The sequence below is a fragment of the Neomonachus schauinslandi genome, chromosome 7, assembly GCF_002201575.2.
Source record: "Neomonachus schauinslandi chromosome 7, ASM220157v2, whole genome shotgun sequence".
NCBI classification, from domain to species: domain Eukaryota; kingdom Metazoa; phylum Chordata; class Mammalia; order Carnivora; family Phocidae; genus Neomonachus; species Neomonachus schauinslandi.
The window spans coordinates 55,843,547-55,859,647 of NC_058409.1; the positions used below are offsets into that span (position 1 = coordinate 55,843,547).

Consider the following 16,101-nt stretch of genomic DNA (forward strand, 5'->3'; position numbering starts at 1 on the left):
ATGGACAGTGTATGCTGGAGCTGGCTCATATCTTCCCAACCTTGGGTTCAGTGATGTCATGTTAGTAGCTTGAAATTAGTCACAGCAGGAATATGTATACCACAGAAGTAAGATGCTCCCCTTCCATTCTGAAGATCTGTTAAACATTTCCCAGTACACCATTATTATTCCTTTAAAATACAAGTCAATTCTTTGTTCATAAGAATCTTATTTGAAGATCTAAATCATTGATGTTTTTTGTATAAATCTATCTTTCTGGAAAAAGATTTAAATGTTTCCATTAGTTAACAGTAATGGAAATGTTAGACTTCACTGTGAAGGGATAAATATGTGAGGCCTTATTCACAGAGAAGTTCTTCCTTTCTTTTGAGGGAGTTGTACCCTATTCAGAATAAACTGTTCAAAATTTGGATTTTTATCTAAAAATAAAGGTGTCCTATTTTTAATTCAATCCAGACTTACAAAGCAAAATACCTAGACTTCAAAGAGAACCTAACAGATTTTAATTCTCTGTCAAAAATGTCTATGATTTAATGATAAAAGGTTAATTAAAAATATTTCGTAAAGTATGAAATAAACAATCTTATTAGACGAACTCATTTATTTGACACATTCAATTAGGCAAAGAAAAATATATGCAACTGCATAAAAAGAATCACATTCTCATACTACTTGAACATACAGCAGTGGTCAAAAATAATGAATTGTGGAATGGATCCCAAGATTTAATGCAAAAAACACCCTGCAGAGAAAAACTTCAGGCTTCTAACTTCACTGAATCCAATACTAAACGTGCTTCCTTATATTCCTCAGTTTCTTCCAAGTCTTTTTCACTCTCCTGAAATGAAATATAATAAAAATTAGATTTATCCTTCTCAAACTTCAGTGCTGTTATTTACTCAAATATTACAAACCAATATAAAGAGCTCAAAAATTATAACAAAAAGGATTCCAAACCTCATCCAAATAGTGTATAATTTCACAGTTTTGTTCTTTCTTTATAGGTAGGAGAAGAAATAACAGGTTTTTTTTCACTGTATAGCATTCTCACAGAATAAGTGAAAAACAGGGTTATCTAAAGCTATTAGCATTAAGTAAATAAAAAACTCAGAAAAATGAAAAAAAAAATTATTCTCATTTTGTCAACATGTCACCATACAAAAAGGATTATTATTAATGGACTAAAAATTAAAAATGATGCTTTACTAAAATGTTACATATATAACATTCAGACCACAATAATCCTACAACTACCCACAATGACAAAAATGGCTAGTGGTGTCACACCAGAGGTAAGTATAATCTCTGAATCAGAAAACTGAACTGTCTGCTTATTAATGAATATTATGTATCATACTACAAGGAAACAAAATGCTAACATCTTTTATTTTTTTGTATTTAAAGACTGAGTTTTTCCTTGATACTTTATACGTGAAGCTTTTACTAATATACTACTATGCTAAGAGATAAATGAAATAATATCATCTAAGTTATTCTGCATATGAACTTTTGTTTGATTTTTACTTAAGTAAAGCTATGATCAGTTAGTCGTGTCAGGTCAATAAAAGCTGGAGATATACAGTGACAGAGCAGAGGGAATAAAGTATGTGTGTTTCTTTAATATGAAAATTTAAAGCAAAAGGAGTGAGAATTTGCTTACCTCAGACTACAGGCAAAAATTTCTTAAACCTCTGTATTACACCTAAACATGTCTCTGTTCTCTGTTACTAAGTGTAAGCTCTTTGAGGGTAGAAATATTGTTGAATACATCCATACACACAAATACATCATCCGAAGACAGTATTATTTTTTTCAAGCAATTTCTATTACCTTTTCAGCTACTAGATTCATGAGAGAAAAAAGCGTTTAAGCTGTCAGGAAATAAAAATGGTGCGCTGTCTCAGTATTTTAATATAGTAATTATTTCTATCTTTTATTTCAAAACCACAGCTTTATTTTTGGCTGTGAAGGAGAGTTATTCTGACTTTAAAAGGTTCCTATATCTAAATATGGAGTTCTGTGTCAAAATTCAAGTAAAATGTGAACATATCTCTCTTTGTTTTTTCTTACAGATATAGTCCTAATATTATTTTGGTGGGAAAACAAATGTCATTCTTTTTCAAAGAATACATATAATCATCCTGAGAAAGCCTCACAAGATTTTTGTTATAGAAGGCACAACTATGAATCATGAGACAGCTAGTAGCTAGTTAATATTAGCTCAAGAAACAGAAACATAAAATGAGATTAGTAAAGGAAATGTTAGAATCCACCAAATTACCATCAAACAGCAAGAACAACTGGCTTGAATATAGTATTATGCAGTTATCTCTGTTAAGAAAGAAATAAGAGGACTTTTAATTGTTTTTAGAATCTTTTATAAAATGATTCTGCCACTGTATCACAAGGCATTTTATTAGCAAGTACGGTAGCAGTGTTATCCAGCTCCAAGTAAATATGAAAGCACTGCCTATATGACAAGGTGTTTTTTCCTCTCAAACTGAGTAAAGTTTGACTCTAAAAGAATTCCAGATCCTTTTCATAAGGGCCCAAATTCATTTGAAATATTTGGATCTTTTAAAATTTTAAATAGTCTACTTATCTTTAATGTGCCAAAAAAAGATCTTTATGTATAAATACTAAATATTTCAAGATACTGCTGGACAATGTCAGTGTTCTGAATATCTACCATAATAACTCAAATATATTTAATTAACTGAGTTTAAATAAACAGAATAAACATGCTCGTTATAATACTTCTACTGGAGGTTAATTAAAACACAATTTAATCTCTAATAATTATTTTAAAATATACTGATACACAGGGCAAGTGAACAAAATATGTCCCTAACTAGTTTACAGCGTTGAATACTTAAGATTTTGGCCTTCCATGTATTAGACTGAAAGAACATTTAAACAGAACACAGAGAAGAATTTACTTACTAATAACTGCAGAAGATCAGTATGTGCTGCTTCCAACCTGCGCTGGCAATCTGGGATCATCATCCGGGACTCTTGCAGGATCTCTGCCTATAATGAAAATCTCCATGAGACAAGCAGAGATAGTAGAACTTATGTGTTTAGCTCACCCCTCTGTAAATATCTAAAATGAGTTAGAGGAATCAGGAAAAAATTATAGGTATGTTAAGTAGTTCAATATTTTTTAAAAATAGTTCGAATATTGCCCAGCCACCCCATCCCTCCCACCCCCTACCACTCCAGCAACCCTCAGTTTGTTTCCTGAGATTAAGAATTCCTCATAAAAAAAAAAAAAATTCAAATAGGAATGTATGAAATCTGAAAAAAAAAGTTCGATATTTTAATTTAAATTGTGATTATTAGAAGTTAGAAAGAATGACTATCGTACTGTTAAATATTCAAAGTACAAGTTTTAAATCGTTTGGTAATCACCCTCTCATGCTAAGTGAAAATTAACTGGAAAAGCTTTTCATAGAGCATTTATTTAAAAAGGCTATTTAAAATAAACTATTTTTCCTGCTGTCACAAAGCACCTTTATCCAAAATGAGATCAGCTGGTTATATAAATATCTCCTGCATCTTCTGAGTAATAAAGAAAAACAGTGTTCAGATAATATCACATGGAGATAATTACTGCATGAAAAAAGTTATTGAGTTATTGATCACATCATGTGCACACTGCAGGAGGTTCTCACTGAAAGACAGAGGTAAAGAAAAATGAAAAGCAAAGACCAGCAGGTTCATATTTTTGATGCTTATCATGCATAAAAAGTTATTACTTATCCTTATGTTTCATTTTAGGAGAGAGATTATTCTCCCCATGCACTTTGAGCCAAATTACCAGCCTGGCACCCGTCTGAATCTGACTTCTGCCTATTCCTCCTGAAGACAGACACAACAAAATTAAACCCAAGAATATTTATTCTGGATTCTATTTCTGGACTTAAAATACATCATTCAAAGCTGAACTGTAAAATATCAAAACATAAAAGAAAAAATCAAATCAATCACTGAGAAACCAATCAGTAGGAGGGTAAATAAATTAGTGTCAGATGTTGTCCCTCAAATCAGTCTTTTTCCTAAGGTGGTAGGAAGCTTTATCTCCTTAAACTATTCTCAGAGACACAAAGATCATTTAAACATTTATCTCCACAGTGTTTGGTCAAATACCTTTGGTTAAATGGGTATAAATTCCGAACTTTTACTAATAAGCTTTATTACCTTAGCTCACATAAAATAAAAAGGAAAGACATAACTTAATGGTAATCATATTATATTTTAATAGAAACTTTAGTAAGTCCCAGTACGTTCTTCCTTTCCCTAATAGTTTTGTAATAACTCACATTGTAAAAAAAAAAAAAAATCAGAATCATAATACACAAGGATGCTCTCTATCCACATCTATTTTCTCAGGTGAAAACCCATTGGTGAACTTCTTTTACTAACAAGACACTGGATGAAAACTTTAGACACAGGATCATGACTTTACTTCACTGCTAATCATACTATACCTAGATATTTAATCACTGTTTTTATGTATTATTTTTATGTATCTGGTTAGTATGAATACATGTGAAAAATCAGTGAGAGGCACATTTCACTGGATACAGGATTCGTATTTCTTCCTTATGGACCTCCCTTGAGAATAGCTTATAGGAATTAAACAAGATGAAATGAATACGAAGAGTAAGATCAAAAGCATGGTAAGTCAAAATGTATACTTGTAAAAAGTTTTTTGAAAGCTTTAGTATTGTCAATGAAATGAATTTTAAGCAATGCTGCCCAAAATAACTTCCATTCATTATTATTCTATCCATTATCATAGAGCAAGAATCCTCATTTAATCTATCAATACAGGACTATGATGTAATTAGGGCCAAAGATCAGTCTCTCCCATATACCAGCCCCAATTCATTCAATAAGCTTACTGTGTATCTATAGGATGCCAAGTACAGGGGATGCAAAGATGAATAAAAGAAGGTTTCTGTCCCCCATTCCAGTATAGGAGCATAAACATGAAAATAAACATTTGACACAGCTTCAAGAAGACTATGCCACTGGGAGCCAAAGGCATACAGTACATTGATGACTATGATGTGAAATCCATAAACCACATATACTTTACCTCATAACAGTGAATTACAACTGTCAGGAATAATTTTAAAAGACCATATATAACGTGTGAGTATATAGTAAAGAAACCCCTCAAAATACCTGAACTAAAGTAAATGAGTATTATCTTTCAAAGTGTGCCCCTTGGGAAGGAGTCACTCAAATGAATGGGGACTCTGTCTAAAATATCTGAATAAACTCTCAGTTTATTCTAATGCTGACTATGACAAGACTGAGTTTAAGTCAGGATCTTGGCACAGATTGGGAGGTACAAGGAACCTTAGGTAACACAACAGGATGTGGTCCTACTCACGTCTTACTATTTTTAAAACAAGTTATGATTTTTTGGGGGGAAAGTTATTCAGGTAAAATGGAAGTTTGGGTAGGCTTAGCAAGGCTCAATTTATAACAATAGATAAATTACAAACTAAAATCTGATGGATTACCTTTATAATCAAATGTATATAAGTTGGAAGGGAAAAGCCCTAATTGGCAGATTTTCATTTTTTTCAGAAAGAAGAGTTCTGTGAAATAATCTGGCCAATGTTAAGTTGCTTTGCTACTGCTCAACTGAGATAAGATTTCTAGCTTCTTTAATGATCCATTCACTATAGCTAAAATAATCTATAGGCACTCTAATATTGGATATTGGCTACCTCTGGAACCAATGGTAACTGCATTAGTTTGCCAAACTGAGCTTTAGAGTTGTTCAGAGATTACTGTAACAATGCTTGTCTCCTTTTACACAGAGGTAAAATAATAATATGCTAATAAACACGTTAAGAAATCCATCTGAAGAGAAAGAAAATGGTAACTATGTAAGGTGATGGATATGTCAAATAGCCTGGTTATGGTCAATATTTCACAAAGTATACATTTATCAAATCATCAAGTTGCATAATTTAAATATACACAATTTTAGACTGTCAACTATACCTCAGTAAGGCAGGGGAAAAAAGATACAAAGACACTCTGAGAAACAAATGAAGAATCATAGAGTCAGAAGGGACCTAAGTGGTCATCTACTGCAGGCTCCTCAATTTACAAATGAGAAAGTTGAGTCTCAGAGTGACTAGCTAGTTGATACGGTCTGAGTTATACCCATGACTCTGATTTCAACTCTAGCATATGAATGAGTGATAGTGGTAGCCAGACTCTAAGAAGGCCTTCAGTGATCCTGCTCTTGTGTAGTCGCCTCCCACACTACATTTGGGTTGGGCCTGTGACCAACAGAATGTGGCAGAAGTGACTTTCTAGAACTTAAGACCCGAGGCTAAGTCTTTAGAAGGCTTACAGTTTCCACATGGGCCTCCTGAAATGCTTACATTTTGGAAATGCTTCTCTCAGGACCCAGCTGTCATGCTGTGAGAAGCTCTGAAGGATGGATGGAAGGAAGATAGGAAGGAAAGAAGGATGGAAGGAAGGAATCTGACTTATGTTTTGTGGTTACTGCTGAATGAATAAGGATATATAATGAATTCTATGAGTAAAAAATAGTCTGGGCCCATAAACCCTAAGATGTCAATAATTATTTTAAGTTTTATAAATGGTCTAAATCCACCAGTTCAAAGACAGAGAGTTATAGATTGGACCCAACTATATGCTGCCTACAAGAAACCCACTTCAAACAAAATGAAACAGAGAGTTGTATCATGCAAACATTTTTTTTAAAAAGTGACTATATTAATATTGGACAGACTTCAGAGCAAAAAAAAAAAATTATTAGAGACCAAGAGGAACGTTACATAATAATAAAATGACCAATTCACCAAGAAAAAAATATGGTGATCCTTAAATGTGGATGCACTAAACAAGAGCTTCAAAATACGTAACACAAAAACTGATAAAGCTAAAAGGAGAGAGATAAAACCACACATATAGCTGGGGATTTCAATACCTCACTCTGGCACAAGTGGTAGAAGTATTAGACAAAAAAATCAGCAAAGATATAAAAGAACTGAATAATGCCATCAACCAATAAGATCTAAATGACACCTATAGAACACTCTGCCTAAGAAAGGAAAATACAAATACTTTTCAAGCACCCGTGAAACCTTCATTGCAGGGGCCCCTGGGTGGCTCAGCTGGCTAAGCATCCGACTCTTGGCTTCAGCTCAGGTCATGATCTCATGGGCTGTGGGATTGAGCCCTGTTAGGCTACATGCTCAGTGTGGAGTCTGCCTGAAAGAGTCTCTCCCTCTGCCCCTCCCCCAACTTGCAAGCGCACTCTCTCAAATAAATAAATCTTAAAAAACAACAACAACAACAAAAACCCAAAAACATTCATTGCCGTATACCATAGCCTGGATCAAACAACAACAACAAAAAACCAAACAAAAATCTCAACAAATTTAAATATTAAATAAAAGAATTGAAATAATACCTAGTGCATGTATGACTATAATGAAACAAAAGTAGAAATCAATAACAAAAATACAGCAGGAAAATCTTCAAACCACTTAGAAATTAAACAACGTATTTGTAAATAACCCATGAGTCAGTAAGGAAGTCTCAAAAGAAAAAGAGAAATACAGAGATAAACGAGAATGAAAATATACCATGTCAAATGTTGTAGGATTCAGTTAAAGCAGTGCTGAGAGGGAAATTTATAGCAGTAAATGCTCATGTTAGGAAAGAGCAAAGATCTCAATTTAAAAATCTAAGTTCTTACTTCAGAAACCTAGAAAAAGAAGAGCAAAATAAACCCAAAACAAGCAGAAGGGAATAATAAAAATAAGATCATAAATCAATGACAGAAAAAAAATCAATGAAACCAGAGCTGAGGTTTTAAAAAACTGATAAATTTCTAGTAAGACTGACAAACATAAAGTGAGAAGGCACAAATCAGTACTACCAGTAACAAAAAAAGATCTTATTTCTACAGATCTTGCAAGCATTAAAGGAAAAAAAATAGAGAATTGAGTTAAGATGGTGGAGCAGTAGGGGGACTCTGGGCTTGCCTTGTCCCTCAAACACAGCTAGATCAACATCCAATTATTTTGAATACCTAGGAAATCGATCTGAGGATTAAGAGAACAATCTGCACAATTAGAGGGAGAGAACGTGGCAGGCTTTTTTTTTTTTTTTTTAAGATTTTATTTATTTATTTGACAGAGAGAGACACAGCGACAGAGGGAACACAAGCAGGGGGAGTGGGAGAGGGAGAAGCAGGCTTCCCGCCGAGCAGGGAGCCCAATGTGGGGCTCGATCCCAGGACCCTGGGATCATGACCTGAGCTGAAGGCAAACGCTTAACGACTGAGCCACCCAGGTGCCCTGATGTGGCAGGCTTATTTTAACAAATAAATCAAAGCACACTTAAAGGTCCAAACACTCCCCACTGAGAGCAAAGAGGAACCCTTGCAGCCAAAACACAACAGCAGAGTGCACAGAGCATACACCAGAAACACTTCCTGAAGCACCAGGCCCTAGACAGTGTAGGACCCCTTCTTAATATACCAATACTCTCAAGAGCAGAATAAGAACAAACTTTCATAACACACAAAAGACAGAAACCTAGACAAAATGACAAGATGGAGGAATTTTTCCCAAAAGAAAGATCAAGAAGAAACCACAGCCAGGGATTTACTCAAAACAGATATAAGCAATATATCTGAACAAGAATTCAGAACAAGAGTCATAAGAATATTATGGGTTTGAAAAAAAGCATAGAAAACACCAGAGACACCCTTGCTGCAGAGATAAAAGACCTAAAAACTGGTCAGGCTGAAATAAAAAATGCTTAACTGAGATGCAGAACTGACTGGATGTAATCACAACAGGAATGGAAGAAGCAGAGGAACAAATACGTGATATAGAAGACAAAATTATGGAACATAAAGAAGCTGAAAAGAAGAGGGAAAGAAAACTAGTAGATCACAAATACAGACTTAGGGAACTCAACAATTCCACAAAGCACAATAATATCCATATCATAAGAGTCCCAGAAGAGGAAGAGTGGGAAAAAGGAGCAGAAGGTTTATTTGAACAAATTATAGCTGAGAACTTCCCTAATCTGCAGAAGGAATCAGGTAGGCATTCAAGTCCAAGAGGCACAGAGAACTCCCCTCAAAATCAACAAAAACAGGTCAACACCAAGACATATCATAGTGAAACCTGCAAAATACAAAAGATAAAGAGAGAATTCTGAAAGCAGCTAGCAATAAAAGGTCTTTAGCCTACAAGGGTAGACATAAGGTTAGCAGCAGACATGTCCACAGAAATTTGGGAGGCCAGAAGACAGTGGCATGATACATTCAACATGCTGAATGGGAAACATATGCAGCCAAAAATATGTTATCCAACAAGGCTGTTATTCAGAATAGAAGGAGAGATAGAGTTTCCAGGACAAGCAAAAACTAAAGGAGTTCATGAACACTAAACCATTAGTGAACACACTAATATTTCTGCAAGAAATATTAAAGGAGACCCTTTGAGTGGGAAAGAGGGACCACAATCAACAAAGACTAGGAAGGAACAGAGACAATCTACAGGAATAGCGACTTTACAGGTAATACAATGGCACTAAATTCATATCTATCACTCATTACTGTGAATGTAAATGGACTAAATGCTCTAATCAAAACACATAGGGTATCAGAATGGATTAAAAAAAAAAAAGACCCATTGATATGCTGCTCACAAGAGACTCATTTTAGACCCAAAGACACCTCCAGATTGAAAGTGAGGGGGAGGAGAACCATCTATCATGCTAATGGACATCAAAAGAAAGCTGCAGTAGCCATACTTAATCAGACAAACTAGATTTTAAATGAAAGACTGTACTAAGAGATGAAGAAGGGCACTGTATCATAATAAAGGGGTCTATTCAACAAGAAGATCTAACAGTTGTAAATATTTATGCCCCCAACTTGGGCGCAGCCAAATATATAAATCAATTAATAACAAACTTAAAGAAACTCATTGATAATAATACAATAAGAGTAGGGGACTTTAACACCCCACTCACAGCAATGGACTGATTATCTAAGCAGAAGATCAACAAGGAAACAATGGCTTTGAATCACACACTGAAACCACATGGACTTAACAGATATATTCAGAACACTTCATCCTAAAGCAGCAGAATCCACATTCTTTTCTAGTGCACATGGAACATTCTCCAGGATAGATCATATACTGAGTCACAAATCAAGCCTCAATCAGTACTGAGATCATACCATGCATATTTTCAGACCATAATACTACGAAATTTGAAGTCAACCACAAGAAAAAATTAGGGAAGACTGCAAATAATGGAGGTTAAAGAACATCCTACTAAAGAAATTAGTAGGATGTTATATAAAAGAAGAAATAAAAAACTACACAGAAGCAAATGAAAATGACAACAAATTGAAAGTCCAAAACCTTTGGGATGCAGCAAAGGCAGACATAAGAAAGTATATAGCAATACAGGCCTTCCTCAAGAAGCAAGAATAGTCTCAAATGCACGACCTAACCTTACACCTACAGGAGCTGGAAAAAGAAGAGCAAATAAAGCCTAAAACCCAGCAGGAGAAGAGAAATAATAAAGACTCAAGCAGAAATAAATGATATAGAAAAACCAAACAGTAGAACAGATCAACAAAACTAGGAGCTGGTTCTTTGAAAGAATTAATAACATTGATAAACCCCTGGTGAGACTTACCAAAAAGAAAAAAGAAAGGACCCAAATAAATAAATAAATAAATAAAATCATGAATGAAAGAGGACAGATCATACCCAACACCAAAGGAATACAAACAATTATAAGAACATATTATGAGCAACTATATGGCAACAAATTAGGCAATCTGGAAGAAATGGATGCATTCCTAGAGATGTATAAACTACCAAAACAGAAACAGGAAGAAATAGAAAACCTGAGCAGACCCATAACCAGCAAGGAAATTGAAGCAGTAATCCAAACTCTCCCAACAAACAAGAGTCCAGGGCCAGATGGCTTGCCAGGGGAATTCTACCAAACATTTAAAGAAGAATTAATACCTATTCTTCTGAAACTGTTCCAAGAAATAGAAATGGAAGGAAAACTCATTCTATAAGGCCAGCATTACCTTGATTCCAAAAGCAGACAGAGACCCCACTAAAAAGGAGAATTACAGACCAATATCCTTGATGAACATGGATGCAAAAATTCTCAACAAAATACTAGCAAATTGAAAGGAAAATTTTAAAAACCATGAATAATTTTATAATACTGTTCATAATGCTCATGGATTCACCACTTAGAAGAAATGAACCAATTCCTTAAAAACTACAAAGCACAAAAACTCAAATGATAACCCGAATAGTTCTACAATCATGAAAGGAATTGAATTTGTAATTAAAAAGATCATGAAATAGAACTCTCCAAGCCTTGATGGTTCCACTGCACAATTTTATCAAATATTTAAAGAACGGAAACTAATTTTACACAAATCCTTCAAGAAAGAGAAGAGGGAACATGTTCCAATTAATTTTATGAGGGGAGCATTAACCTGATACCAGAACCAGACAAAGACAGTATAAAAAAAGAAAACTGCAGACCATAAACTTAGATGTAAAATCCTCAACAAAGTATTAGTAAATTGACTCCAACAATGTATGAAAAGAATTACACACCACAATCAAGTGATCAAGCAGATATAATACAGGACTGGTTCAACATTTAAAAAAAATCAGTCCATGTAATCCACAATATCAATAGGCCAAAGAAGAAAATGCATATGGTCTTATCAAATGAGACACAGAAAAAGCATGCGACAAAACCCAAAATACCCATTCATGACAAAAACACTCAGCAAACTAGAAATAAAGAACTTCCTCAACTTGAAAAACACTATTTACCAAAAATGTACAGCTGACATTATACTTAATGGTAAAAAACTGAATGCTACCTCCCTAAGATTAGGAATAGGTGAGATGTCCACTCTCACCACTCTTATTCAATACAGTACTGTAAGCCTTAGCCAGAACAATCAGGTAAGAAAAAGAAATAAGACATACAGGTTAAAAAGAAATAAACTGTCTCTATTTAGAAATGATATGAATATTTATGTAGAAAACCAGACAGAATCTACAAAAAACTCTTACACACTAGCGAGTTCAACAAGGTCACAGGTTACAAGATCAACATGCAAAAAACTAAATGCACTCCCGTATCTAATAGCAAAATATGTGGAAACCAAAACTAAAAACAATACCATTTTATGACATTTTCAAAGAAAATGAAATACTGAGGTATAAATCTAACAAAATATGCAGGATCCACTGAAAATTACAAAATGCTGATGAAAGAAGTCAGACCTAAATAAATTAGAATGACTCACCACGTTCACTGACTAGAAGACTTGACATAGTAAAGATATCAATTCTCTCCAAATTGATATATAGGTGTTGTGGGTTTTTTTTGTTTTGTTTTTAAAGTAGGCTCCATGCCCAAGTGTGGAGCCCAACATGGGGCTTGAACTCATGATCCTGAGATCAGGAGTCAGACACTTAACCAACTGAGCCACCCAGGTGCCCCCAAAGTGATGTATAGGTTTAATGCAATTCCTATCAAAATCTTAGCAAGGTGTTTTATAGACATAGACAAGCTTATTTTAAAATTTTTATGGAAAGGCAAAGGAAACAGAATAGCTAAAACAATAAAAAAAAGAAAATGAGAGGACTCACTCTTTCACAATTAAAGCTTTCTCTATAGCTACAGTAATCAAGACAGTGTGGTATTGGTAAATGAATACACACAGGTTAATGGATCAAAAGAGAGAAACCAAAAATAGACCCACACAAATATGTCCAATGGGCTTTTGACAAAGGTATAAAAGCAGTTCAATGGGGGGGGAAGGATAATCTTTTCAACAAACATTGCTGGACAAACTAGGCTCCTATAGACAAAAAGATGAATCAATGAATCTGAAACTAAACTTCACCCCTTAAATAAAAATTAACTCAAGACTGATCAAAGCCTTAAATGTAAAACATAAAACCATAGACGTTTTAGAAAAAAAAACAAAGTCTTTGGGACCTAGAACTAGGCAAAGAGGCCTTAAGACTTGAGACCAAAAAGTATACTTCACAAAAGGAAATATGATGTTTTCAAAATTAATAATAAACATCTAATAAATTAGATGTTCTCAAAATTAAAAAGTGTTGCTCAGTGAAAGACCCTGTTAAGAGGCTAAAAAGACAAATTACAGACTAAGAGAAAATATTTGCAAACCACATAGCCAGCAAAGGGCATTTATCTAGAATATACAAAGAACTCTCAAAACTGAAAAGTCAAAGAACAAAGAATCCCGTTAAAACGTGGGCAGAAGATGGCTCAGTCAGTAGAGCATGCAACTCTTGATCTCAGGGTTGTGATTTCAAGCCCCATGTTGGGTGCAGAGATTACTAAAAAAAAATAAAATCTTAGGGATGCCTGGCTGGCTCAGCGGGAAGAGTGTGTGACTCTTGAACTCGGGGTCGTTGAGTTCAAGCCCCACACTGGGTGTGGAGATAACTTACATTAATAAAAAACTTTTAAAAAACTGGGCAGGATATATGAACAGACATTTCACTGAAGAGGATATACAGACACAAATAAACAAAATGAGAAGATACTCAACATTATAGCCATTAGGAAAATCAAAATTAAAAGCATAATCACACATCACTATACATCTCTCATGTAGGTGATGGCTAAATGCTAAAATGAAAACCAGTGATCACACCAAAGGATAGTGAGGATGTGGAGAAATCAAATCATTCACACATCACTGGTGGGAAAGGAAAATAGTATAGCCACCCCAGAAAAGAGTTCAGCAGTTTCTCTTAAAACAAAAAATGTACTAATACAACACAGCAATTTCTTGGGCTTTTATCCCAGTAAGATGAAAATTTATGTTCATGCAAAAATGGTCTATGAATGTTCATAGCAGGTTTTTTTTCTAAGAGCCCCAAACTGGAAACAATCCCAATGTTCTTCAGTGGTTACACTGTGATACATCCATACCATGGAATACTACTCAGAAATAATAAAGAACAAAGTTGATACACTCAGTGACTTAAGTGGACCTCAAGGGAATTATGCTAAGTGGAAAAAGCCAACTTCAAAAGGTTACATACTGTATGATACTTCAAAGAGTATTAATTACTTAGAACTCAGGGATGGAGAAGACAGGGGCTACAAAGAGGTAGCAAAAGGCAGTTCTGTGTGGAAAGGTTTTCCATCTTGACTGTAGTGGTAGTTACACATTCTACATGTGACAGAATTGTATGGGACTATATACATAAACACACAAACCTATATACAGATACACACAAATGAGTACATGTGTAACTAGTGAAATATAAATAAGCTCTGTGGTGTACCAATGTCAATTTCATGGTCCGGATATTATAATTATAATTATAGAAGATACTAACATTGTCGGAGGAATAGTGAGGGGTATGTGTGACCTCCCTGAACACTAACTGCAACTTCCTGTAAATCTGTAACAAAACACAAAACAAGTGTATAAATAGAGCACATTTATAAACCTGAGTATAGGTAACAAGAGACAATAATATTTTCTTGCACCACTAGAAGTTATTTTAAGTAATATTTTTATTACTGATAAAAGAAATATGGTGTTTCTTGTAGAATCAGTCCTGTAAAAGACACCTAATAAAATTCCTCTTTTAAACTGAAGCTTCCTATTACTTTCCACATACTTAAAAAAAAATTTCCCCTTCAGTTTTAGGAAAAAGAAATATCCAACTGTGAATGTTAACTCATGCCTCAAGTAAATCACAAAAAAATGTGTGTGCATCCTTCTCAAAAAGACAAATTTTTACAACACTGCAATTATATGTAATAACTGTACATCCTTATTGGGAAAATTGTACCAATTTGTCTTTTTAATATTACTTCTGGAAAATAAGAGATTGAGTCATGCCTCAGGTGAAATAAGAGGGATACATGTGATTATTCTTCTTAATCATTTCTGTGGCAGATTAAGTTGAAAAAAACACAAAAGACCAGAATATCTTCACTGGTTGAGGGCAAAATCCTCTGTATCTATCTCTAATTGGGATGAGAGAATAGATAAGAGGGATATCATGAGCAGAGGACTAAAATCAATTTGGGCAATATTTGAAGGTTGCATTATATTATCTAGCCCCAAAAGAAAAGAACAGCAGAATAACTCTTTGACTAACTGTATTTTGGCCTCTTAGGGTCTTTCTGCCTAGTTTCTTAGTTTACAAGAACCAAAATTAGGCCTAATCTAGGAAAGGCCAATTTTGACAACAAAAACAGGTTAAGGAGTTTGGTAGGGACTTATAGGATAATAAATGTGTATTATTACTTTTTTAAAAAAATTTATTAGAAAGAGAGAGAGAGAGAGAGGGAGGGTGGGTGTGGGGGAGGAGGGGCAGAGGGCAAGACAGAATCCCAAGCAGAACCCCTGCAGACCTCGGAGCCCAACGTGGGGCTCAATCTCACGATCCTGGGATTACAACCCTGAGATCAAGACCTGCGCCAAAACCAAGAGTTGGACACTTAACCGAATGTGCCACCCAGGCACCCCATAAATGTGTTCAGAAGATCCATGAAAGCCACAGCAAAATAGACCCACGTGAGAAAAGAGCCAGGGTGGTGAGAGGTGGTTAAGGAGGGGATTTAGCTCAGAAGAGGAGGTAATACAGGGAGACGAGTAAAGAACCCACAAAATGCAGCATTTGGCCTCCTTGATATTTTCTATGAGGGGCACAAACATGTAAAAAAACTATCACCCTATCACCAACGTTAAAATCCCAGGCATATAGGAATAAAGCAGTGCTTTGGGTAAAGCAACTCTTGTTGCATATAACATGAATGGCTGGCCTCAGAATAGCTAAGCTAGGGAAAGGTAATTGAGAAAAGCATGTAGGATGGGTTAAAGAAAAGGTTTCCTGAGACAAACAAAACTGCAACTGACAACTGTCTAAACTACAGGTTAACAACAGCAGTTAAAAGAAAGATTTATTGTTCTGTAATTAGACATGGGGTAGTATTTTTGAAGGTAAG

The 16,101-nt window shown here is 34.7% G+C and overlaps 1 protein-coding gene across 2 annotated transcripts in view; it reads right to left on the reverse strand.

The window, feature by feature from the left end:
- Window positions 1-583: 583 nt before the first annotated feature.
- TBCA (tubulin folding cofactor A) overlaps window positions 584-16,101 on the reverse strand; it is an 85,509-nt gene continuing 69,991 nt past the window's right edge. Inside the window, exons 3-4 of one of the 2 annotated variants that reach the window (XM_021699935.2) lie at window positions 2,944-3,030; window positions 584-838 (exon numbers count right to left, since the gene is read on the reverse strand). In XM_021699935.2, coding sequence (XP_021555610.2) covers window positions 758-838; window positions 2,944-3,030 — 168 coding nt within the window. In that variant the 3' untranslated portion in view covers window positions 584-757. The remainder of the gene's footprint in view (window positions 839-2,943; window positions 3,031-16,101) is intronic. The other variant, XM_044916738.1, reaches the window with a different exon arrangement.